The sequence below is a fragment of the Salvelinus namaycush genome, chromosome 31, assembly GCF_016432855.1.
Source record: "Salvelinus namaycush isolate Seneca chromosome 31, SaNama_1.0, whole genome shotgun sequence".
Taxonomy (NCBI): domain Eukaryota; kingdom Metazoa; phylum Chordata; class Actinopteri; order Salmoniformes; family Salmonidae; genus Salvelinus; species Salvelinus namaycush.
This window is the reverse complement of record NC_052337.1, coordinates 7,056,845-7,084,116: the sequence shown is the minus strand read 5'-3', so window position 1 is coordinate 7,084,116 and position 27,272 is coordinate 7,056,845. Positions and strand designations below refer to the sequence as shown.

Below are 27,272 nucleotides of genomic sequence, written 5' to 3'. Positions count from 1 at the left end.
CACATTTCTGAACACACACACGCACACACACACAACCATACACATTCATGCAGACACACAGACAGACTTGAAGATTTGGAATGATAGAAGTCTCTGTCGTCTCCACAATGACCTCATGTAGAATCATCGCCTCCTATCTGCATGCCTAATGAGGGGGATTCCCCACAGTGAGATGGATCAAAGTGTGTGTGTATGTGTGTGTGTGTGTGCGTCTGTCCGTCTGTCTTCTCTACATGTGGGCGAGTATGTTTGTGTGTGGGGGGGGGGGGGGGGGGGATTAAAAGAGAGTTTATGAAATGTGCCAGTGTGTCAGCAGCAAACCTTTCTCACTATGTGTGTAAACCCAGAAGAGAGAAGCTCATGTTAAAACAACCATATACATTATGATAAAGGATATACATTATGATAAAGGATATACATTATGATAAAGGATATACATTATGATAAAGGATATACATTGTGATAAAGGATATACATTGTGATAAAGGATATACATTATGATAAAGGATATACATTGTGATAAAGGATATACATTATGATAAAGGATATACATTGTGATAAAGAATATACATTATGATAAAGGATATACATTGTGATAAAGGATATACATTGTGATAAAGGATATACATTATGATAAAGGAAACAGCACGGCACTGAAGGCAGACAAATCATAACTGCACAGCATTGGAAAGGCCACTCACTGGTGCTGATGAGAAACTGGTTGGAGACCCCAGGGTGGTCGACGTCATGAATAGCACTGGCAAAGATGGCAGCTAGGATTTCCAGGTCTGTGAACACAGCCTGTGAAGAAAATAGGTGGAACAATCTACATGAGCAGCACTTCAGAACAGAAATGGGACAAAAAGTTTCATTCAATCTCACGGTATAACCTCACTATTTGTCAGCACCAGGAACATGTCATTTTTGTTGTCCGTTGGAAAATGTTTAAAAACATTTTATATGGCCTTTCCTAACGAACACAACTCAGCCTACATTTAAAGCCAGTTTTAAACAAGACAAATATAAAAACTAATATCATTAGTGTATATTTAAAAGTCACATTATTAACAAAACATGAGCTAAAATGTAAAAAGAGGGGGCCATACTAACAGCACTGTATCAAATCCTCCCAACAAAGATTCCCCCCATAAAGCGACGGAGATGGTACATTCCCCTACCTCTAGAGCAGGCGTGGACAGCAGCACGTGAGTGGACTGGGTGACATCAGCAGCATGGATGTTATTGTGATAGGCTACATCACCATGGTAATGGTCTTCTAGAGTCATCAGGTAGGTTATAAAGGTGTCTAATGGTATTTTGAATGTTTTTAATAAATCTCTTTCCTGAAAATGAGAGAAAAATGTGACTGTCAAAACAAGAGGTTACAATAACAAACTGCTCTTCACACATACATTCACGGACGCGCACACACATAGTTAGCTGTATAAATTCCAGCAAGGTAAAACAACAGTTTTTATAAAGGTTTTTTATAATTGTATAAACATCCTCACCTGGAAAATTGTGTACATCATGACTGTTAAAGGCCGGTTTCCTGAAAGCTCGGTGACTTTAAAAAGATTAAGGCCCCATTTATTGATGTCCTCAAGCTCCTGAAATCAGACATCAAGGCCATTTTACACACACCACTTTCACCCAAAGACATCATAGGAGACAGTATACAGTATATATATATATACTGAACACAAATATAAACGCAACATGCAACCATTTCAAAGATGTTACTGTGTTACAGTTCATATAAGGAAATCAGTCAATTGAAATGAATTCATTAGGCCCTAATCTATGGATTTCACGATTGGGAATACAGATACATGTGTGCATCTGTTGGTCACAGATCCCTTAAAAAAAAAGGTGAGGGCGTGAATCAGAAAACCAGTCAGTATCAGGTGTGACCGCCATTTGCCTCATGCAGAACAACACATCTCCTTCACATAGAGTTGATCAGGCTGTTGATTGTGGCCTGTGGAATGTTGTCCCGCTCCTCTTCAATGGCTGTGCGAAGTTGCTGGAAATTGTTGGGAACTGGAACATGCCGTCAATCCAGAGCATCCCAAACATGCTCAATGGTGCGGCAGGTAGCCTAGTGGTTAGATTGTTGGACTAGTAACCGAAAGGTGGCAAGATCGAATCCCTGAGCTGACAAGGTAAAAATCTGTCGTTCTGCCCCTGAACAAGGCAGTTAACCCACTGTTCCTAGGCCGTCATTGAAAATAAGAATTTGTTCTTAACTGACTTGCCTAGTTAAATAAAGGTGCCATTTTTTTGGTGAAAAAATGGTGACATGTCTGGTGAGTATGCAAAACATATCCCAATGCCCCATTGCAGTGATTGGGGGCATTGGCCTGTATACGGTGCTGTCTTTTGAATAGGATGTTAAAGAGTGTCCTGACTCTGTGGTCACTAAAGATCCCATGGCACTTTTCGTAAGAGTAGGGGTGTTAACCCCGGTGTCCTGGCTAAATTCCCAATCTGGCCCTCATACCATCATGGTCACAGTTTACAATTGGCTAATTCATCCCCCCTCCTCTCCCCGGTAACTATTCCACAGGTCGTTTCTGTGAATGAGAATGTGTTCTCAGTCAACTTACCGGGTTAAATAAAATGCACATTTTCCATAAATTATATCAGGCATAATATGGAATTCAATCGAAACGGCATTGTAGGTAAATCTTCACTGTCTGGGGATAAATAACGCAAAGATGTATGAGACAAGGTATTTCGAACAGTCTGACAACTGAGGTCTAACAGTGACAACTGACAACTGAGGTCTAACAGTGACAACTGACAACTGAGGTCTAACAGTGACAACTGACAACTGAGGTCTAACAGTCTGACAACTGAGGTCTAACAACTGAGGTCAAACAGTCTGACAACTGACAACTGAGGTCTACCAGTCTGACAACTGAGGTCTAACAGTCTTACAACTGAGGTCTAACAATGACAACTAACAACTGAGGTCTAACAGTCTGACAACTGAGGTCTAACAGTGACAACTGACAACTGAGGTCTAAAAGTGACAACTGACAACGAGGTCTGACAACTGAGGTCTAACAGTGACAACTGACAACTGAGGTCTAACAGTCTGACAACTGAAGTCTAACAGTGATAACTGACAACTGAGGTCTAACAGTCTGACAACTGAGGTCTAACAGTGACAACTGACAACTGAGGTCGAACAGTCTGACAACTGAGGTCTAACAGTGACAACTGACAACTGAGGTCTAACAGTGACAACTGACAACTGAGGTCTAACAGTGACAACTGACAACTGAGGTCTAACAGTGACAACTGACAACTGAGGTCTAACAGTGACAACTGACAACTGAGGTCTAACAGTCTGACAACTGAGGTCTACCAGTCTGACAACTGAGGTCTAACAGTGACAACTGAGAACTGAGGTCTAACAGTCTGACAACTGAGGTCTAACAGTGACAACTGAGAACTGAGGTCTAACAGTCTGACAACTGAGGTCTAACAGTGACAACTGACAACTGAGGTCTACCAGTCTGACAACTGAGGTCTAACAGTGACAACTGACAACTGAGGTCTAACAGTCTGACAACTGAGGTCTAACAGTCTGACAACTGAGGTCTAACAGTGACAACTGATAACTGAGGTCTAACAGTCTGACAACTGAGGTCTAACAGTGACAACTGACAACTGAGGTCTAACAGTCTGACAACTGAGGTCTACCAGTCTGACAACTGAGGTCTAACAGTGACAACTGAGAACTGAGGTCTAACAGTCTGACAACTGAGGTCTAACAGTGACAACTGAGAACTGAGGTCTAACAGTCTGACAACTGAGGTCTAACAGTGACAACTGACAACTGAGGTCTACCAGTCTGACAACTGAGGTCTAACAGTCTGACAACTGAGGTCTAACAGTGACAACTGATAACTGAGGTCTAACAGTCTGACAACTGAGGTCTAACAGTGACAACTGATAACTGAGGTCTACCAGTCTGACAACTGAGGTCTAACAATCCAACAACTGACAAACAAGGGACAAAAAACTAAAGCCAGTATCATCTTAATAATAGGGTGTATCTTCACAGCTACAAAGCTACTTTTTGGCATTGGGTGTTCATACCACATGGCATGTTTGATTGAATCCAGCCCATCTCCCTTGTTTCCACATGCCCCTTGAGCCAATCAGCAAACCACAGTGGTGTAACATTACAGAGGTGACCCTTTAAGGCATCCTATTGGTGTAACATTACAGAGGTGACCCTTTAAGGCATCCTATTGGTGTAACATTACAGAGGTGACCCTTTAAGGCATCCTATTTCCTGGATCTCAATAGAATCAATGTAGTCCTCATCACTGTGTGGGACGTCTACTTCGTCAAACTTGATCAAATCAATTTCAGCCTAAATCTCGATCGGTGATGAGCGCTAGAAGTTTAATAAGCACTAGAACATGGTCTAGCTCTGGCGTCAATTTCTAGCTAGCTACGGTGGTGCGGGACAGTACTATCAACAAGGATCAGTGGGATAATGACTAGAATAAGAATAAAACGACATACAATGAAGAGGCCCGGGTCAGGCGTCTCTTCACCTTGGGAAAAGTCCAGATAAAAGCCCAGCCAGGAATTATGTAGCTATGTAGAGGTTAAGTCCCTTGCTCAAGGGCACAACACCAGTAATTCCTAAGTTAATATCAGATAAATAATTTACTCTAGTATTTATTCTATTCAACAAAAGCGTGCCATGATGATCAGACTGCTCTCGTACGCGTTTGTTTAACCTTCCTGGAATACACTCTGGCTAAGAGAAGCTAAGAGCAACTGTTAAATGAGTAAAATGTCAATATAAAGTCAAAAAGCTCCTTCACCGTAGCCAGTTGGTCCTCTGTGTCGGTTTTGACCCCGAAGCGAGGTATATTAGAGTTGGAGAGGCTAGTGCTGTGCTGCAGCTTCTTCACGCCACTGATCTGACACATGGGCTTGGCGTTCTTCTTGTCCGTCCTCTCTTTCTGCGTCTGTGGACATGGCATCTCCACGTCATGCTGCTTGTCTGGGGGGAGAGAGAAGGAGGAAATAGTTAGAGGAGCAATAGACAATACACAAAGGGATTTTTTGGGGGCCTATTTTGTGCTTTTAGGGCCAAATCCTAACTTAAGATCACATTGTCCCCTAATCATGTATTTGTATTCATTATGGATCACCAGCAAATTTAAGGCAGTTATATACAATACAAAAAAAAAAAGCATTACATTACACAATAGAATTTACAACACATTAAGTGTGTTCCCTCAGGCCACTACTCTACTACTACATATCTACAATGTAGATGTGTGTCTGGGCCTGTGCCTGTGTGTGTGTCTCTTCAAAGGTGTATTTTTATCTGTGTTTTTCTAATCAGATTTTACTGCTTGCATCAGTTACTTGATGTGGGATAGAGTACTGTGCGCCTCCCATAGTCTGTCCTGGACTTGGGGATTGCGAAGAGACCACTGGTGGCATGTCTTGTGGGGTATGTATGGGTGTCTGAGTTGTGTGCTAGTAGTGTAAACAGACAGCTCAGTGCATTCAACAAGTCAATATTTCTTACAAATACAAGTAGTGATGAACCAGTAGTCCAGGTGTGACAAAACTAGGGCCTGTAGGACCTGCCTTGTTGATCGTGTTGTAAACAGGGCAGAGCAGCCCTTTCTTATGCACAGACCTCTATTGAGGTCAATTGGGGACTTGAGTAGCGCACACTGATCTCAAGTTAGGATTGGCCCTTATTAACTATCTAACACACACATGCACGTCGCCCATGGTAGCTTTTAATAAAACAGAATGGATTGTTGTACCCATATGATTTTAAGGCTTTTTGGGGATTGGGAGTTTCAGTTTCAGGGGAAATTTGTGGACTGAGTGATTGAGACTCTTTACTTGTCTCTTGGAGACTATTTGGGGACCTTGGAGACTGGACACTGTTTGGGGACCTTGGTGACTGAGGACTGTTTGGAGACCTTGGAGACTGAGGACTGTTTGGAGACCTTGGAGACATGGGACTGTTTGGGGACCTTGGAGACAGGGGACTGTTTGGGGAACTTGGAAACCGGGAACTGTTTAACTTGGAGACTAGGGACTGTTTGGGGACCTTGGGGACTGGGGACTGTTTGGGGACCTTGGGGACTGAGGACTGTTTGGAGACCTTGGAGACAGGGGACTGTTTGGGGAACTTGGAAACCGGGAACTGTTTGAGGAACTTGGAGACTAGGGACTGTTTGGGGACCTTGGTGACTGGGGACTGTTTGGGGACCTTGGGGACTGAGGACTGTTTGGAGACCTTGGAGACAGGGGACTGTTTGGGGACCTTGGAGACGGGGAACAGTTTGGGGAACTTGGTGACTGGGGACTGGTTGGGGACCTTGGTGACTGGGGACTGTTTGGGGACCTTGGGGACTGCTTGGGGATCTTGGGTACTGCTTAGGGACACTGGAGACTGTGGACTGTTTGGGTACCTTGGGTACTGCTTGGGGACCTAGGAGACTGGGTACTGCTTGGGGACTGCTTGGGGACCTAGGAGACTAGGGACTGTTTGGGGACCTTGGAGACTGGGGACTGTTTGGGGACCTTGGAGACTGGGGACTGTTTGGGGATCTTGGAGACTTGGAACTTTTTGGGGACCTTGGGGAATGGGGACTGCTTGGGGACCTCGGAGACCGGGACTGCTCGGGGACTGTTTGAGGAATGGGAACTGTTTGGGGACCTTGGAGACTGGGGACTGTTTGGGAACCTCGGGGATTGCTTGGGGACCATGGAGGATTGGTACTTGTTGTTCTTTCAGTTCATTTGTTTTGTAAATTGATTGTTTGTGTACCTGTTTGCCATTTTACTGCATTGTCAGGAGATAGTAACATAAGCATTTAGCTGTACCCGCTATAACATCTGCTAAACTGTGTACCCAACCAATAAACTTTGATTCGACTTGAACTTGTTGTTATAAATACTGAAAATCACACAGCAAGGTCAGCCAGTCTTACCTAAGAAGGTGCTGGAGATGAACTCAGAGACCTGGTTCCCTGAGCGACTCATCTCAGACAGGTGAGACAGCTCCCTGTTCAACATCCTCTTGAACTGGACACAGACAGTGAGTGAGAGAGAGAAATAAAGAGAGAGATGGAGTGGGAGAGAGAGACAGAGAGAGAGAGAGAGAGAGAGAGAGAGAGAGAGACAGAGAAAGAGAGAGAGACAGAGAAAGAGAGAGAGACAGAGAAAGAGAGAGAGACAGAGAAAGAGAGAGGGCGAAAGAAAGTGTTACTCTTACGCATACATGACATTGTATATAAATGGGAAACAATAACAGACTTTTGATCTCAATGAGACTTGCTTAGATGGAATATAATGATATTTTCTTTCTGTCATTATCGGATGTTTTTACCATGCATTATGAAGTTCAGGCACTTTCAGCAGACTCTCACAGATACTGCGAGTAGCAACTGCAGACATAGTTCAGATAGTATGTCTGGTTTGATTTAAGGATGCGGTTCTGCGGAACTATTATTTTTGCCTTATTTCACATACTATTCACCAATGACTGGAGTGTGATACTTCTTTCATGTTTGAGCACAGCAATTTCCATATGACTTTGCGAGAGACAAGTAGGCAGCTCGTCCTCAACAACAAAACAGCTAAATACGTAAGTCTACCCACAGTACATTTGCATAAACAAATCTATACAATATGGCTAACAAATTCCCACACAATGCTGAGGTGGAAATACGACTAGTTCCTGCACTAGTTACTGCTATCTTCAATCTCTCCTACTGTACATACATCACAGATCATCACAACGATGTCACATTATTTACCCTTTTGGCCTAAATGAAAATGACTGCATTGATGAAAACACTTTAACAAATTAGTAAAGTAAACCCTTCTCTCAAGGGATTGGAATAACACTAAATGAATAGACATAATCCAAAGGCAGCCAGGAGAACCTACAAGCTTTAACATAAGCTTGGCCATTTGGGTCGTGTTCATTACGGCACATGATGGAAAACATGAGAGTTTCTTATTGGACCAGGTAGTTCAGGTTGTCTCTCCCTGTTTAGTCTGTATTCTGTATTCTTCAATTTGGTGCCTAATGAACTCAGCACTGAATTTTATTGAATTCAAAATTAGCATCATGGACAACATACCTTTATGTATCCCCATGACACAGAACGTAAGTAGTTTGCCTCCGGCATTTTTCGACGCAGTCAATCAAATGTAAAGAGTCCGAAAGATGGATAGATCCAAAACAAGTATGCAAAAGGCTTCCCTCAAATCATCGTTATACAATCAATCATGGCATCATCCATATAGTAGTGTCTCCAGGGCCTTGATGGAATAATCAACACATTCTTCCCAGGCAAATAAAGGCAAATAATCCCAGGGGTTAGTAACAAGATTGGATAAAGAAGTAGCAAGAACAGGAGTGTCCAAAAAAGACAAAGAAATCACTATAATTTAGGCTTGGCTATAAAAAAGTATTATAAAGTATTATCAATAACAGGTTCCAATGAGGAATAACAGGATAGAATGGGTCCGACAGGTCCGTTAGACAAAAAGCTACATTAGAAGGACAGTAGTCAGCTGCATCTCCCACTAGCTCTTCAGAGATGACCTAACGTAGCTGTGGAGACGACGCTAGCCACGTCTGAGGAAGACTGCACCCCTGTCAACACCTGCCTGGGTTCTCACCCAATCGCATCAGCCCGCCGCTGAGAGCTAACCAATCAGAGGCCATCGAGACCAAATGGAAGCGAGAGCACTCGCTCTTCATCTGGCGTTCCATTTTCTCTGTGGAATACATGAATACATAATGAAGTCAAAATGAAGACACTACATCTGTCTAATTATAGGACTCATCTTGGTGTCCTCACAGTGCATCTGTCTAATTATAGGACTCATCTTGGTGTCCTCACAGCGCATCTGTCTAATTATAGGACTCATCTTGGTGTCCTCACAGCACATCTGTCTAATTATAGGACATCTTGGTGTCCTCACAGCACATCTGTCTAATTATAGGACTCATCTTGGTGTCCTCACAGCACATCTGTCTAATTATAGGACTCATCTTGGTGTCCTCACAGTGCATCTGTCTAATTATAGGACTCATCTTGGTGTCCTCACAGCACATCTGTCTAATTATAGGACTCATCTTGGTGTCCTCACAGTGCATCTGTCTAATTATAGGACTCATCTTGGTGTCCTCACAGCACATCTGTCTAATTATAGGACTCATCTTGGTGTCCTCACAGCACATCTGTCTAATTATAGGACTCATCTTGGTGTCCTCACAGTGCATCTGTCTAATTATAGGACTCATCTTGGTGTCCAAATGGATGTGTATTTACTCAGGTGAGATATCAGCAGTGTGTATATATGGCAATAGTCTTGGTGAACACTTACAAGACAGAGTAAACTTAATGTATACTACTACAACTACTAGCCATGAGTTACCCAGCGAAGCAGAGCTAAATGAACTGAATGCCTTTTAGGTTCACTTCGAGGAGTATAACACTGTGCCTTGCGTGAAAGCCACTGTTTTTCCTGATGACTGTGTGATCTCGCTCTCCGTGGTCGATGTGTGCAAAACATTTATACAGGTTAACAATCACAAGGCAGCCGGGCCAGACGGAATACCAGGGCGTGTTCTCAAAGCATGTGGACCAACTGGCAGGTGTCTTCACAGACATTTTCAATCTATCCTTGTTCCAGTCTGTAATCCTATGTTTCAATCTGACCACCATTGTCCCTGTTCCCAAGAGCTCCAAGGTAACCTGCCTAAATGATTATTGCTCTGTAGCACTCACATCTGTAATTATGAAGTGCTTTGAAAGGCTGGTCATGACACACATCAACACCATCATCTCAGACACCCTAGACCCACTTCTATTCACATACCACCCCAACAGATCCACAGATGATGCAATCTCAATTGCACTTCACACTGCCCTCTCCGACCTGGACAAAAGGGGAAATAACTATGTGAGAATGCTGTTCATTGACTACAGCTCAGCGTTCCACACCATAGTACCCACAAAGCTCATCACTAAGCTAAGTACCCTGAGACCAAACACCGCCCTCTGCAACTGGATCCTGAACTTCCTGACGGCCCCAGGGGGTGAGGGTAGGCAACAACACATCCGCCACACTGATCCTCAACACGGGGGCCACTCAGGGGTGCGTGCTCAGTCCCCTCATGTACTCCCTGTTACACACGACTGCGTGGACACGCACGACTCCAACACCATCATCAAGTTTGCTGACGTCACAACGGTGGTAGGCCTGGTCACCGATGGCGGTGAGTCAGCCTACAGGGAGGAGGTCAGAGACTTAATAGTGTGGTGCCAGGACAACAACCTCTCCCTCAACATCAGTAAGACCAAAGATCTGAACATGGACTATAGGAGAAAGAGGGGAGAGCAAGCACCCATCCACATCAACGAGGCTGCAGTGGAGCGGGTCGAGAGCTTCAATTTCCTTGGCGTGCACATCACTAAGGACAAAACATGGAGAGGGCACGGCAGAGCCTCTTCCCTCTCAGGAGGCTGAAAAGATTTGGTATGGGCCCTCGGATCCTCAAAAAGTTCTCATCACCACTTGGTATGGCAAATGCACCCCCTTGATCATAAAGCGCAAGAGAGTGTGGTGCGGACAGCCCAGTACATCACTGGGGTCGAGCTCCATGCTATCCAGGACCTCTATAACAGGCGTCAGAGGAAGGCCCAAAAATGTACCAAAAACTCCAGCCACCCAAGCCATAAACTATTCACTCTGCTATTGTACCATCCGGCAAACGGTACCAGAGCATCGGCTCTCGGACCAACAGGCTCCGAGACAGCTTCTAGCCCCAAGCCATAAGACTGCTAAATAGCCAGACTGCTATATAGTCAATGAATGGTACCTGAACTATCTGCACTGACTCTATCTTGCACTGACCCTATGCACTGTTACTAGACTATATATGCAAACCATATACACACTTACTCACACACATTGACACTCCCACACAAAACACATACACTACACACACACACAGACCGACACCACACAAACACACATACATACACATTACATACACACACTTTTACACGTATCATTTGTTGCTTCTACTCTGTTCTTTATTTAACTCGTATTATTATCTATCCTGATGACTAGTCACTTTACCCTGCCTTCATGCACATATCTATCTAAAATACTTCATAGCTCTGCACATTGATCTGGTACAGGTACTCCCTGTATATAGCTCCACATTGATCTGGTACTGGTACTCCCTGTATATAGCTGCATATTGATCTGGTACTCCCTGTATATAGCTCCACATTGATCTGGTACTGGTACTCCCTGTATATAGCTCCACATTGATCTGGTACAGGTACTCCCTGTATATAGCCTCACATTGATCTGGTACTGGTACTCCCTGTATATAGCTCCACATTGATCTGGTACTCCCTGTATGTAGCTCCACATTGATCTGGTACTGGTACTCCCTGTATATAGCTCCACATTGATCTGGTATTCCCTGTATGTAGCTCCACATTGATCTGGTACTGGTACTCCCTGTATATAGCCTCACATTGATCTGGTACTGGTACTCCCTGTATATAGCCTCACATTGAGCTGGTACTGGTACTCCCTGTATATAGCTCCATTCTTGTGTATTTTATTTTATTCCTCTTGTATACTATTTTATAAACTTTACATTGTTGGTTAAGGGCTCGTAAGCAAGCATTTCACTATGAAGTCTATACCAGTTGTATTCGGTGCATGTGACAAATAACATTTTATTTGATTTACTACTACTATCTTTCACAATGTGTCAAAAGTGAGAAAACCTAGCCCCTTACGAGAAGGGGACGAGCTTAAAAAATCCACAGCTCACTGAGAAAAAAGCCAGCTGTTGAAGATCAGTGACGCACATCCTCTGAAACTATAAGAATCAACCACAGTGGTTGTTGCTGAGAAGAGGAACAACTTTTACACTAGTGTACAATGCATTGTGTGAAGTATATGCCACATAAAGCATTATATGTAGTCTTACAATATGCAGTAATTAAAATGTACAGTATATTCTCAGAAACCACTGTAAATAATGTCTACATACTGTTTTACCCACTTTATATGTATATATTGTATTCCAGTCATTGTTCATCCTATATAACTACCGCTGTTCACATAATTTCTATTCATATAGTGTCCATAATGTCTATACACACTACTATATACACTGAGTGTACAAAATATTAGGAATACCTTCCTAGTATTGAGTTGCACCCCTTTTTCCCTCAGAACAGCCTCAATTCGTCGGGGCATGGACTCCCAATTCATCCCAAAGGTGTTTGATGGGGTTGAGGTCAGGGCTCTGTGCAGGCCAGTCAAGTTCTTCCACACCGATCTCAACAAACCATTTCTCTATGGATATCGCTTTGTGCACGCGGGCATTGTCATGCTGAAACAGGAAAGGGCCTTCCCCAAACTGATGCCACAAAGCTGGAAGCTCAGAATTGTCTAGAATGTCATTGTATGCTGTAGCGTAAAGATTTCCCTTCACTGGAACTAAGGGGCCTATCCCGAACCATGAAAAACAGCCCCAGACCATTATTCTTCTTCCACCAAACTTGACAGTTTTGGGCAGGTAACGTTGTCTGTTATCCGCCAAACCCAGATTTGTCCGTCGGGCTACCAGCGCGATTCATCACTCCAGAGAATGCATTTCCACTGCTCCAGAGTCCAATGGTTATGAGCTTTACACCACTCCAGCCGACGCTTGACATTGCACATAGTGATCTTAGGCTTGTGTGCGGCTGCTCGGCTATGGAAACCCATTACATGAAGCTCATGATGAACAGTTATTGTGCTGACGTTGCTTCCAGGAGCAGTTTGGAACTCAGTAGTTAGTGTTGCAACCGAGGACAGAAGATTTTTACGAGCTATGTGCTTCAGACACTCGTCGGTCCCGTTCTGTGAATTTGTGTGGCCTACCACTTCGCGGCTGAGCCGTTGTTGCTCCTAGACGTTTCCACTTCACAATAACAGCACTTACAGTTGACCGAGGCAGCTCTAGCAGGGCAGAAATGTGAAGAACTGACTTATTGGAAAGGTGGCATATTATCTTGTCACGTTTAAAGTCACTGAGCTCTTCAGTAAGGCTATTCTACTGCCAATGTGTGTCTATGGAGATTGCATGGATGTGTGTTTGATTTTATACACCTGTCAGCAACTAATTTGAAGGGGTGTCCACATACTTTTGTATATATAGTGTATGTCTTTGATGAACAGCTAATGAAGGATTGGGGTTGGTAGAAAACAGTGGAGGCTACTGAGGGGAGGACAGCTCATAATAATGGCTGGAATGGAGTGAATGGAACACTTGTGTTTGATACCATTCCATTCACTCCATTCCAGACTCTCCACACATCCTCCCCTCAGCAGACTCCACTGGTGGGAAACAGTGCAGCACTATTCATATAACACCCACTAGTCCCGTGCTCTGGTCCTCAGCCAGCCTTTCATGTATGGACACACAGGGACAGACGGGTCATGGAGGAGCTCATTTGTAAAACAAATCCATGGGGATCTGTAGTGGCTCTCTACTGTACTTAAAGGGGAGGGCCTATCTAGGCCCGAAGCACAATGATACTGTAGTTGGGTGTCTTCTTAAAGGGGATGCTGGTAGATATTATGCGTCTGCACAACGATTGTTGTTTTAACGGGAATGGCTGTAGAAAAGTGTCCGTTTGGTCTGGGATGAATGATCTGGATAGGTCTGATATCGTGACACAACTAGTGTATTCTGTGTTCGTCTACTTGTGTGTATAGTGGATTATGTGTACAGACCCCGTACAAACACTCTTGGAATATTACCATATACTGTATACAGCTCTCAAATAAGACAACGGTGTAAAAGCAAAGCATAAGGGAGGGACTGTAGGCTGGAGTGCAGCACAGTTGGTCAATGCTGTAAAATACGCTATGCTACAACACCAATACAACCACCGGAGTTAGCTTCGAGAGAAAACAAGAAATTGAACCAAGCATCAAAGTAGACAAACTATCTCTTCTGATTGTGGTGAAATGCTACGACTACACTAAGCTGTTTACAATTAGCTTCAAATGCTAGCTAGGAACCATTGCTGTTCCCCAGAAAGGAAACAACAACCAAATAATCATGAGGTAAAAATGCTAACACTAGGCTAAAGCTAGGCTAATGCTAAAATAATGCCAGGCTAACATCCCAGCTAAACTTCACAATTGAGTCGTCACAGACAGAAAGAAATCAAGCGGAAGCCCTTTTTATCCTCAAAAAGCTGTTAAATAAACAAGTTTCTTATTTATTAGACGTGGATTAGGATTAGGATTGGTCCTTTCATTATGATGACGGGGTTATTGATTGAGAGCATTGATTGGAATGACGTCCGCTGCGAGCCTGATTTCACAGTGTGGGGCTAATGTACGCTGGATTAGTTCTAATCATCCATTAAGAAGTTTGTTTATAGCTTGCTCTTAACCTATAATACATGAATGCTGGGAGTAATAGTTTTCATATAACACCCCACCACCACCAACCACCACCACCACCACCACCACCAAGACCACCACCACAACCACCACGACCACGACCACAACCACCACCACGACCACCTCCACAACCACCACAACCACCACCACCACCACCACCACCACCACGACCACCACGACCACCACCACCACCACCACCACCACCACCACAACAACAACCATCACCACAACCACCACCACAACAACGACGACCACCACCACCACCACCACCACAACAACAACCATCACCACAACCACCACCACAACAACGACGACCACCACCACCACCACCACCACAACAACAACCATCACCACAACCACCACCACAGCAACGACGACCATCACCACAACCACCACCACAACAACGACGACCACCACCACCACCACCACCACCACCACCACCACCACCACCACAACCATCACCACAACCACCACCACAGCAACGACGACCACCACCACAACCACCACCACCACCACCACCACCACAACAACCATCACCACAACCACCACCACAGCAACGACGACCACCACCACAACCACCACCACCACAACCACCACCACAGCAACGACGACCACCACCACGACCACCACGACCACCACGACCACCACCACCACCACCACCACCACCACCACAACAACAACCATCACCACAACCACCACCACAACAACGACGACCACCACCACCACCACCACCACCACCACCACCACAACCACCACAACCACCACCACACTCAGTCGTCCTCTGCCTCTTCAGTGAAATAATGAGTTTAAATACAAAAAACAGTCATCTCTAGAGAATATGGTAAGGAATAGTGTAGCATTACAGTAATATACTGTATAGCTACAGAAGCTACTCTTATTAACAATCCCCATTCATTAACACTTGATCAAAAGGAGTTATGTGCATATCTTATAGAACTGTGGTGAATTGTTACACACTGTGATCATACAGGTGATATTATGGTGAGGCGCGGACATCGACCCCGGGGATTTAAGCCATTTTTAGCAGGAAAGCGGAACAACGTTAGACAGTAGTGCTGTTTGGTTGCTTGTCTAACATAAGGCCTCAGCTGATACTAGTGTGTAGCCTGTCGAACCGAAGCCAGAGGCCCCAGGGCTTTGTGGTTCGCTAGAATGGAGCCAAGCCTGTGTCACTGGGTCTGAAGCTTCTTTGGGCTGGCACTGGCCTGTGTGTGTGATTAAAGCCACCAGAAGGAGCAGTGTACCACATCGTCGTGCTTCCCACTTCTCTGTGGTTGCCTTTTGGAGCAGTAGAACAACCACTCTGGCGTCACATATGTTTGCTTGTTGCTAACTAGCCAATGGGTTGCCAGCAAAGACACATTCGGCATAACCCCCTGTGTTTGTTGGGTTGGTTGAAGCGCGTGCGGAGCCAGCTGAGATCAAAGACAAAGAAGTTGGCGTTAGAAACTGCTCTACGGTCAGTTTAGCATTTTTCCACTCTGACGCCACAACACACACACACACACACACACACACACACACACACACACACACACACACACACACACACACACACACACACACACACACACACACACACACACACACACACACACACACACAGGGACGGGGGTATGTGGTGAGCTTGTGTTAGTGTTCTCTCTCTCTACTAGCCTGGTGGTCCAGTGTGTTAGTGCTCTCTCTCTACTAGCCTGGTGGTCCAGTGTGTTAGTGTTCTCTCTCTACTAGCCTGGTGGTCCAGTGTGTTAGTTTTCTCTATCTACTAGCCTGGTGGTCCAGTGTGTTACTGTTCTCTCTCTACTAGCCTGGTGGTCCAGTGTGTTAGTGTTCTCTCTCTACTAAACTGGTGGTCCAGTGTGTTAGTGTTCTCGCTCTCTACTAGCCTGGTGGTCCAGTGTGTTAGTGTTCTCTCTCTACTAGTCTGGTGGTCCAGTGTGTTAGTGTTCTCTCTCTCTACTAGCCTGGTGGTCCAGTGTGTTAGTGTTCTCTCTCTACTAGCCTGGTGGTCCAGTGTGTTAGTGTTCTCTCTCTACTAGCCTGGTGGTCCAGTGTGTTAGTGTTCTCTCTCTACTAGCCTGGTGGTCCAGTGTGTTAGTGTTCTCTCTCTACTAGCCTGGTGGTCCAGTGTGTTAGTGTTCTCTCTCTCTACTAGCCTGGTGGTCCAGTGTGTTAGTGTTCTCTCTCTACTAGCCTGGTGGTCCAGTGTGTTAGTGTTCTCTCTCTCTCTACTAGCCTGGTGGTCCAGTGTGTTAGTGTTCTCTCTCTACTAGCCTGGTGGTCCAGTGTGTTAGTGTTCTCTCTCTCTACTAGCCTGGTGGTCCAGTGTGTTAGTGTTCTCTCTCTACTAGCCTGGTCGTCCAGTGTGTTAGTGTTCTCTCTCTCTCTACTAGCCTGGTGGTCCAGTGTGTTAGTGTTCTCTCTCTACTAGCCTGGTGGTCCTGTGTGTTAGTGTTCTCTCTCTCTACTAGCCTGGTGGTCCAGTGTGTTAGTGCTCTCTCTCTCTACTAGTCTGGTGGTCCAGTGTGTTAGTGTTCTCTCTCTACTAGCCTGGTGGTCCAGTGTGTTAGTGTTCTCTCTCTCTACTAGCCTGGTTGTCCAGTGTGTTAGTGTTCTCTCTCTCTACTAGCCTGGTGGTCCAGTGTGTTAGTGTTCTCTCTCTACTAGCCTGGTGGTCCAGTGTGTTAGTGTTCTCTCTCTACTAGCCTGGTGGTCCAGTGTGTTAGTGTTCTCTCTCTCTACTAGCCTGGTGGTCCAGTGTGTTAGTGCTCTCTCTCTCTACTAGCCTGGTGGTCCAGTGTGTTAGTGTTCTCTCTCTACTAGCCTGGTGGTCCAGTGTGTTAGTGTTCTCTCTCTCTACTAGCCTGGTGGTCCAGTGTGTTAGTGTTCTCTCTCTACTAGCCTGGTGGTCCAGTGTGTTAGTGCTCTCTCTCTCTACTAGCCTGGTGGTCCAGTGTGTTAGTGCTCTCTCTCTCTACTAGCCTGGTGGTCCAGTGTGTTAGTGTTCTCTCTCTACTAGCCTGGTGGTCCAGTGTGTTAGTGTTCTCTCTCTCTACTAGCCTGGTGGTCCAGTGTGTTAGTGTTCTCTCTCTACTAGCCTGGTGGTCCAGTGTGTTAGTGTTCTCTATCTCTACTAGCCTGGTGGTCCAGTGTGTTAGTGTTCTCTCTCTCTACTAGCCTGGTGGTCCAGTGTGTTAGTGCTCTAGAAACTGCTCTCTTCATTGTCATGACAAACATCAACTGCTGATATCAAGATGTATGACATGACAACAACAGAATAGATGGCTACAGTCCATACAGTATGACAGGACAACAACAGAATAGATGGCTACAGTCCATACAGTATGACAGGACAACAACAGAATAGATGGCTACAGTCCATACAGTATGACAGGACAACAACAGAATAGATGGCTACAGTCCATACAGTATGACAGGACAACAACAGAATAGATGGCTACAGTCCATACAGTATGAGACAAGGCTCCTCCCTCCCTCTCTTATTCATACTGGTTGGACTCGTATATCCTTCTTGCTCTCCATCTCTTCTCCTCACACTGACATAAGATCTCCCAGACGATCCCTCTTCCTTTCCACTGGCCATTTCTTTCACATTTTCCTCCTTCCCTCCTTCTTCTCCTCTCTTTACCTCTTCCTCCTTCTCCTCTCTTTTCTTCACCTTTCCTCTCTCCCCACCTCTCCTCTCCTTTCCTCTCTCCCCCTCTCCCCACCTCTCCTCTCCTTTCCTCTCTCCCCACCTCTCCTCTCCTTTCCTCTCTCCCCCTCTCCTCTCCTTTCCAATCTCCCCCTCTCCTCACCTCTTCTGTCTTTTCTTCAACTCTCTTCACCTCTGCTGTCTTCTCTTCACCTCTCTTCTCCTCTCCTCTCCTCTCCTCTCCTCTCCTCTCCTCTCCTCTCCTCTCCTCTCCTCTCCTCTCCTCTCCTCTCCTCTCCTCTCCTCTCCTCTCCTCTCCTCTCCTCTCCTCTCCTCTCCTCTGCTCTGCTCTGCTCTTTTTACCTCTCCTCATTGGCACCAGGAAGCCCCTGGCCTTAAGCCCCTGAAGGAGTTGAGCCATCTCTGTTATGGCAGGTGATGCATGTATATGCTAGATGAGTTAAGTTGGAATCCAGGGTACATTATGTTACAGTTTCCAGTAAGATAGTATAATCAACCTGTGACCTTATGTGGAATATTTAAAATGCCTGCTAAGAGAGACAGACACACACACAAATAAACACACAGCTATCTCTCTCTCTCTCTTTTAACACAGAGCCGGGATTGAATTGACGACATGGTTTCCATGGTAACATGGGTGAGCATGCGGGTCTGCAGCCGAGGTGGGGTGTGTGGCACATGCCTAAGCCTGTCTGTCTGCGCGCAGTGTGTGTGTGTGTGTGTCTGAGCACAGTGTGTGTGTCTGCGGGAGAGAGAGAGAGCGAGCGAGAGTGTGTGTATGTGTGTGACTGTGTGTATGTGTGTGTGCCTTCATCAGTATGCAGCTGTGCAGAGTGATGCCGGTACGCCAGGCACATTCTCAGCGCAGTGGGAAAAACATAAACAAGAAAACGAAGGAAAGGAAAAAGGGGGAAAGGAAGGGTGAGAGAGAGAGAGGACTGAAGGGTGAAAGAGAGAGAGGACTGAAGGGTGAAAGAGAGAGAGGACTGAAGGGTGAAAGAGAGAGAGGACTGAAGGGTGAAAGAGAGAGAGGACTGAAGGGTGAAAGAGAGGGAGGACTGAAGGGTGAAAGAGAGAGAGGACTGAAGGGTGAAAGAGAGAGAGGACTGAAGGGTGAAAGAGAGAGAGGACTGAAGGGTGAAAGAGAGAGAGGACTGAAGGGTGAAAGAGAGAGAGGACTGAAGGGTGAAAGAGAGGGAGGACTGAAGGGTGAAAGAGAGAGAGGACTGAAGGGTGAAAGAGAGAGAGGACTGAAGGGTGAAAGAGAGAGAGGACTGAAGGGTGAAAGAGAGAGAGGACTGAAGGGTGAAAGAGAGAGAGGACTGAAGGGTGAAAGAGAGAGAGGACTGAAGGGTGAAAGAGAGAGAGGACTGAAGGGTGAAAGAGAGGGAGGACTGAAGGGTGAAAGAGAGGGAGGACTGAAGGGTGAAAGAGAGAGAGGACTGAAGGGTGAAAGAGAGAGAGGACTGAAGGGTGAAAGAGAGAGAGGACTGAAGGGTGAAAGAGAGAGAGGACTGAAGGGTGAAAGAGAGGGAGGACTGCATCTCACACCCACACAGTCACATTTCACACAAACATATAACGTGCCTACGTTCATCTAATGATTTCTATTCTAAAGGTCATTTCAACCATTTAGACCAAAATAAGCAACTGTAAAAGTCTCAAGGAAAAATGCTTGTATCTACAATTACAATTAAGTTGAGCACATCTCTCCCATCTCTGGCTTCAATAGGAACGTAGCTTACTACATGTCCAAGAACACTAAATAAATGCCACCAACAACATCATGACTTAGAAGTCAACGCTTCAAGGAAGATAGAAGAATGCTTATGACCTACAATTACAATAGTGTCAAGTCCATCTCATGACCACGAAAACAAGATAACTGGCATCAACTACACAAAGCTGAACATCTCAATTCCACATACATAGTGTATCATGGAGAATGTGATATAACAGTCAAGGAGACTAGTCCTTGGTGGGTTAGAGACCTGGACTTGAATGGGAGTCCATAGAGTTACCATGACATGCAGGAACAATGGTAAACAACGAAAGGATTTCAGGATTAGGTGGTGTTTCTGTATAAAGAGACCAGTGTTAAGGCTGATATCCCTGGTGTTTCTGTATAAAGAGACCAGTGTTAAGGCTGATATCCCTGGTGTTTCTGTATAAAGAGACCAGTGTTAAGGCTGATATCCCTGGTGTTTCTGTATAAAGAGACCAGTGTTTAGGCTGATATCCCTGGTGTTTCTGTATAAAGAGACCAGTGTTTAGGCTGATATCCCTGGTGTTTCTGTATAAAGACACCAGTGTTAAGGCTGATATCCCTGGTGTTTCTGTATAAAGACACCAGTGTGTAGGCTGATATCCCTGGTGTTTCTGTATAAAGACACCAGTGTTAAGGCTGATATCCCTGGTGTTTCTGTATAAAGACACCAGTGTTAAGGCTGATATCCCTGGTGTTTCTGTATAAAGACACCAATGTTTAGGCTGATATCCCTGGTGTTTCTGTATAAAGAGACCAGTGTTCAGGCTGATATCCCTGGTGTTTCTGTATAAAGAGACCAGTGTTCAGGCTGATATCCCTGGTGTTTCTGTATAAAGAGACCAGTGTTTAGGCTGATATCCCTGTTGTTTCTGTATAAAGACACCAGTGTTTAGGCTGATATCCCTGGTGTTTCTGTATAAAGAGACCAGTGTTCAGGCTGAAATCCCTGGTGTTTCTGTATAAAGAGACCAGTGTTTAGGCTGATATCCCTGGTGTTTCTGTATAAAGAGAGCAGTGTTTAGGCTGATATCCCTGGTGTTTCTGTACAAAGAGAGCAGTGTTTAGGCTGATATCCCTGGTGTTTCTGTACAAAGAGACCAGTGTTTAGGCTGATATCCCTGGTGTTTCTGTATAAAGACACCAGTGTTTAGGCTGATATCCCTGGTGTTTCTGTATAAAGAGAGCAGTGTTCAGGCTGATATCCCTGGTGTTTCTGTATAAAGACACCAGTGTTCAGGCTGATATCCCTTGTGTTTCTGTATAAAGAGACCAGTGTTTAGGCTGATATCCCTGGTGTTTCGGTATAAAGACACCCGTGTTTAGGCTGATATCCCTGGTGTTTCTGTACAAAGAGACCAGTGTTTAGGCTGATATCCCTGGTGTTTCTGTATAAAGACACCAGTGTTTAGGCTGATATCCCTGGTGTTTCTGTATAAAGAGACCAGTGTTTAGGCTGATATCCCTGGTGTTTCGGTATAAAGACACCAGTGTTTAGGCTGATATCCCTGGTGTTTCGGTATAAAGACACCAGTGTTTAGGCTGATATCCATGGTGTTTCCATACAAAGAGACCAGTGTTTAGGCTGGTCTCTCTATCTGTACCTAGAAAAGCCCTCAGTCCCCACCGGAACAACAAGGGGGCTGATTGTGGTCAAAGAGGATTAGATAACTCAAACACACGCATTTGGGAGACGGAGAGAGAGACAGAGAGAGAAAGCGGACAGAGACACATATGGGCACATACTGTACATTAACACAGACAGTACAGAAACACACACACACACACACACACACACACACACACACACACACACACACACACACACACACACACACACACACATACACAGTTGTGTAAGCATGGGGGCATGAAAAAAAAGAGGGAACATGTAATTGTTGATAACGGACTCTGCAGATGCTTTAAGAAAAGACAACAATGTTCAAACACTAGGTGAGGAAAGGAGATACCTAGTCAGTTGCACAACTGAATGCCTGCCCTCTGAATCAGAGAGGTTCGGGGTGCTGCCTTAATCCATGTCATCAGCGCCCAGAGAGCAGGTGTTCTAGGGGTTAACTACCTTGCTCAAGGGCAGAACGGCAGATTTTTCCACCTTGCCGGCTTGGAGATTCAAACAAGCAACCTTTCGGGTTGCTGTCCCAGCGCTCTAACCACTAGGCTACCTGCTACACTTGTGGTGCACAAAGAGCCTACACAGACAGAGAAACAGGAAATATAATACAGAAATAAAAGGTTAACAATAAACTCTACCACTGACTGTTAATGGCAGAATTGTATATTTAATAAGAAGGGTCATGGCCCCCGTGTGGCCACTTGATAAGAGCAGGGTGCTAGCAAGGTCATGGATTCAATGCTCGCAGAGATCACATACGCATACTACAAAATGTCTGAACTCTCTGCAATGTAAGTTGCTTGGCATTAAAAGTGTCTTCTAAGAGGCGTGACGGGCATCTCCAGTTGTGTCTATACTTGGCATCGGTCCAATGACCTTTAGTCTAGCAGCACACACAACACACACACACACACACACACACACACACACACACACACACACACACACACACACACACACACACACACACACACACACACACACACACACACACACACAGCCATAACAACATTGGTCTGTACGTTTTTTCTATCTTCCAATCTGACTAATACAAGTTGTTGCATTGATAGGTATATATATATGTGTTGCTGTATTTAAAACATGGAAACACATCTCAGCATACACACGGCTGCTACTTTCAGCATCTGGATGACCCACAGGAATGACATCCACACACACACACACACACACACACACACACACACACACACACACACACACACACACACACACACACACACACACACACACACACACACACACACACACACACACACACACACACACACACACACACAGCCATAACAACATTGGTCTGTACGTTTTTTCTATCTTCCAATCTGACTAATACAAGTTGTTGCATTGATAGGTATATATATATGTGTTGCTGTATTTAAAACATGGAAACACATCTCAGCATACACACGGCTGCTACTTTCAGCATCTGGATGACCCACAGGAATGACATCCACACACACACACACACACACACACACACACACACACACACACACACACACACACACACACACACACACACACACACACACACACACACACACACACACACACACACACACACACACACACACACACACACACACACCACAGACGGCATCCCTCGCTGGAATAACAACAGTTGTGTGCAAGCTAGAGGTCAAACCAGAACCTGATAAAAACAGCAACAAGCCTTCTTTACACACACATTCCCTCAGACACAGTTCCCCAGAAGATGTACACACACACCGTTACAAACAGGTACCTGGTACTCACACAGAAACACATTAAGCTGTCCCTCATTCCTCATCGAGACGGTCGAGCATACTGATGACATCACAATGTTATCAGCTGGAGTCTCCGGAGCCATGCCAGACTTATCGGCAGTCTCCGGAGCCATGCCAGAGAGCAGAGCAGGATACGCTAGGCTAACGCTAGCCCACTTAGGTTCCCTATCCAGCACGTACATGTACTGTAGCCTGCCTACCGTGTGTACAAAACATCTGCCTGAGACTGGCTCCCTGCGACTGACATTTTGGATCTAAGTGAGAAGCTTTCCAAGAGCCTGCCTGCATGCTGCTACTGTAGCTGAGCAACTGTGGGGCAGCTTGTCTGACTTAGCTGCTCCCAGGGCAGAACACACAGGTTAACAATACATTGAACATTTACTCATGGAAGTACATAACCTAGACATAAGAGACGTACACTTGGAGAGTCGAGCTACCTAACAGCATCAACAAGCAGCCACATGTAAAGGACTGAGCAGGAAGTGGTTTAACCCAAGACAGCAGTGCTGTAATCATGTTCATATAAACAAAGGGATTCAACCTGAAACACCCATTTTAACAATGGGATTCAACCTGAAACACCCATATATACAATGAGATTCAACCTGAAACATCCATATTAACAATGGGATTCAACCTGATACACCCATATTAAAAATGGGATTCAACCTGATACACCCATATTAAAAATGGGATTCAACCTGATACACCCATTTTAACAATGGGATTCAACCTGAAACACCCATTTTAACAATGGGATTCAACCTGAAACATCCATTTTAACAAAGGGATTCAACTTGAAACATCCATTTTAACAATGGGATTCAACCTGAAACACCCATTTTAACAATGGGATTCAACCTGAAACACCCATTTTAACAATGGGATTCAACCTGAAACATCCATTTTAACAATGGCATTCAACTTGAAACACCCATTTTAACAATGGCATTCAACTTGAAACACCCATTTTAACAAAGGGATTCATCCAGCAGTATTACTGTTTTCTGCTTTCCAACGAACCTCATCCTCTGCATGATAGTCAACAATATGTCCACCTGTAACCTTCATATCTGTCATGTGACTGTGGACAAGAAGAGAATAGCTCATAGGTGAAAGGTATTGAGTGCAGTGCAGTTGTACTAGGAAGTATTTCTTAACTCATAGATTAAATTAAGTTCTGTGAATATTTTGTCTGGTACACTAAATGAGCACTGCGTATATGGGCGCAGTAATATCATATGGGTGGTGTAGTAATATCATATGGGTGGTGCTGTAATATCATATGGGTGGTGTAGTAATATCATATGGGTGGTGCTGTAAAATAATATGGGTGGTGCTGTAAAATAATATGGGTTGTGTTGTAATATCATATGGGTGGTGTAGTAATATCATATGGGTGGTGCTGTAATATCATATGGGTGGTGTAGTAATATCATATGGGTGGTGTAGTAATATCATATGGGTGGTGCTGTAATATCATATGGGTGGTGTAGTAATATCATATGGGTGGTGTAGTAATATCATATGGGTGGTGCTGTAATATCATATGGGTGGTGCTGTAATATCATATGGGTGGTGTGGTAATATCATATGGGTGGTGTAGTAATATCATATGGGTGGTGCTGTAATATCATATGGGTGGTGTAGTAATATCATATGGGTGGTGCTGTAATATCATATGGGTGGTGTAGTAATATCATATGGGTGGTGTAGTAATATCATATGGGTGGTGCTGTAATACCATATGGGTGGTGTAGTAATATCATATGGTTGGTGTAGTAATATCATATGTGTGGTGCTGTAATATCATATGGGTGGTGTAGTAATATCATATGGGTGGTGCTGTAATATCATATGGGTGCTGAAGTAATATCATATGGGTGGTCGGGTAATATCATATGGGTGGTGTAGTAATATAATTTGGGTGCTGAAGTAATATCATATGGGTGGTCAGTTAATATCATATGGGTGATGCTGTAATATCCTATGGGTGTGGTAATATCATATGGGTGGTACAGTAATATCATATGGGTAGTTAGGTATTATTATATGGGTGGTGAAGTAATATCATATGGGTTGTGTTGTAATATAATATGGGTGGTGTAGTAATATAATATGGGTGATGCTGTAATATCCTATGGGTGTGGTAATATCATATGGGTGGTACAGTAATATCATATGGGTAGTTGGGTATTATTATATGGGTGGTGAAGTAATATCATATGGGTTGTGTTGTAATATAATATGGGTGGTGTTGTAATATCATATGGGTGGTGTGATATCATATGGATGGTGTAATATCATATGGGTGGTGTAATATCACAAGGGTGGTCGGGTAAAATCATATGGGTTGTGTTGTAATATAATATGGGTGGTGTAGTAATATCATATGGATGGTGTAATATCATATGGGTGGTGTAGTAATATCATATGGGTGGTGTAATATCATGTGGGTGGTGTACTATCATATGGGTGGTCGGGTAATATCATATGGATTGTGTTGTAATATAATATGGGTGTTGTAATATAATATGGGTGGTGTAATATCATATGGGTGGTCGGGTAATATCATATATGGGTGGTATAGTAATATCATATGGGTGGTGTAATTTCATATGGGTGGTTGGGTAATATCATATGGGTTGAGTTGTAATATCCTATGGGTGGTGTAATATCCTATGGGTGGTGTAATATCATATGGGTGGTCGGGTAATATCATATGGGTTGTGTTGTAATATAATATGGGTGGTGTAACAATATCATATGGGTGGTGTAATATCATATGGGTGGTGTAATATCATATGGGTGGTCGGGTAATATCATATGGGTTGTGTTGTAATATAATATGGGTGGTGTAACAATATCATATGGGTGGTGTAATATCATATGGGTGGTGTAATATCATATGCAGGATATTTTTAACGGTCAGATTTTTAACTTGAGTTATACCCGTAGGCTGTAGTTGTGTTATGTGGTATATCTCATGATGGTGCTGATGTTCTTTATATCTCAGTGTTTAATTGGGCTCAGAGAGAGGGATGTGACTGGGCACTCATGATCACACTCTGTGTCCTCCTCTCCATCCCACTTTAAGACATAGACCTTGGTCCCAGACCCTGTAGGTCTACTGTAAAGCGCTATCTCAAAACCAAATCCACTACCCAACGTCATGCCCACAGACCTATGGCAGTTCACTCAAAGACTTTTAGATAGTCTGAGTAGTAATAATTAGTTAGATAGTGGTCTTGTTTAGATAGTCTGAGTAGTAATAATTAGTTAGATAGTGGTCTTGTCTAGATAGTCTGAGTAGTAATAATTAGTTAGATAGTGGTCATACCTTGGTGGAGGCCATCTCGCTGACAGAGTGTCTGGTCTGCAGGGTCTCCAGCTGGTCCAGGCACCAGTCCAGCTCCTCCAGCGTCTCTGTGGCCAGCTTCTGGTAGGCCTCCTCTGGAGGGGGGAGACAGGGGACGGAGGAAAGGGGAACAGGGGGTAGGGGGACGGGGACAGGTAGGGGTGGTGAGTGGTGGTGGTCAGTTTTGAGGCGTTTGACAGGGGTGTGCGATGTCATCTCTTGCGTTTCGTCGGTGGTGATGCCATAGACGAGTGCAATGCCCGGGTTGCCAGAGTGGATGCATAGGTGACTCTTCATGGTTAGAGGGGCTTGAAGAGCAAAAAGTGTCTACGGTGATGATAGCTTCCCCACAGAGATATTGAACAGGGGAAAATACTTGTCTCTGAGATGGTCTCTGGCTGTAGCTAAGTATCTTTCATAACCCTGAAAGTGTCAACAATCACCCTTCTGTCCCTCTCTCAGTCCTCCAGAGAGTAGTTACAGTAGTAGTAGAAGTAGTTCTAGAATCC

At 44.5% G+C, this 27,272-nt stretch overlaps 1 protein-coding gene across 1 annotated transcript in view; it reads right to left on the bottom strand.

Moving 5' to 3' along the window:
• Positions 1–27,272, bottom strand: part of LOC120026496 (cAMP-specific 3',5'-cyclic phosphodiesterase 4D-like) — a 164,594-nt gene that overhangs the window by 11,630 nt on the left and 125,692 nt on the right. The window contains exons 6-11 of the mRNA XM_038971376.1: positions 26,746–26,858; positions 7,002–7,095; positions 4,857–5,038; positions 1,512–1,610; positions 1,179–1,343; positions 702–801 (exon numbers count right to left, since the gene is read on the bottom strand). Coding sequence (XP_038827304.1) covers positions 702–801; positions 1,179–1,343; positions 1,512–1,610; positions 4,857–5,038; positions 7,002–7,095; positions 26,746–26,858 — 753 coding nt within the window. The remainder of the gene's footprint in view (positions 1–701; positions 802–1,178; positions 1,344–1,511; positions 1,611–4,856; positions 5,039–7,001; positions 7,096–26,745; positions 26,859–27,272) is intronic.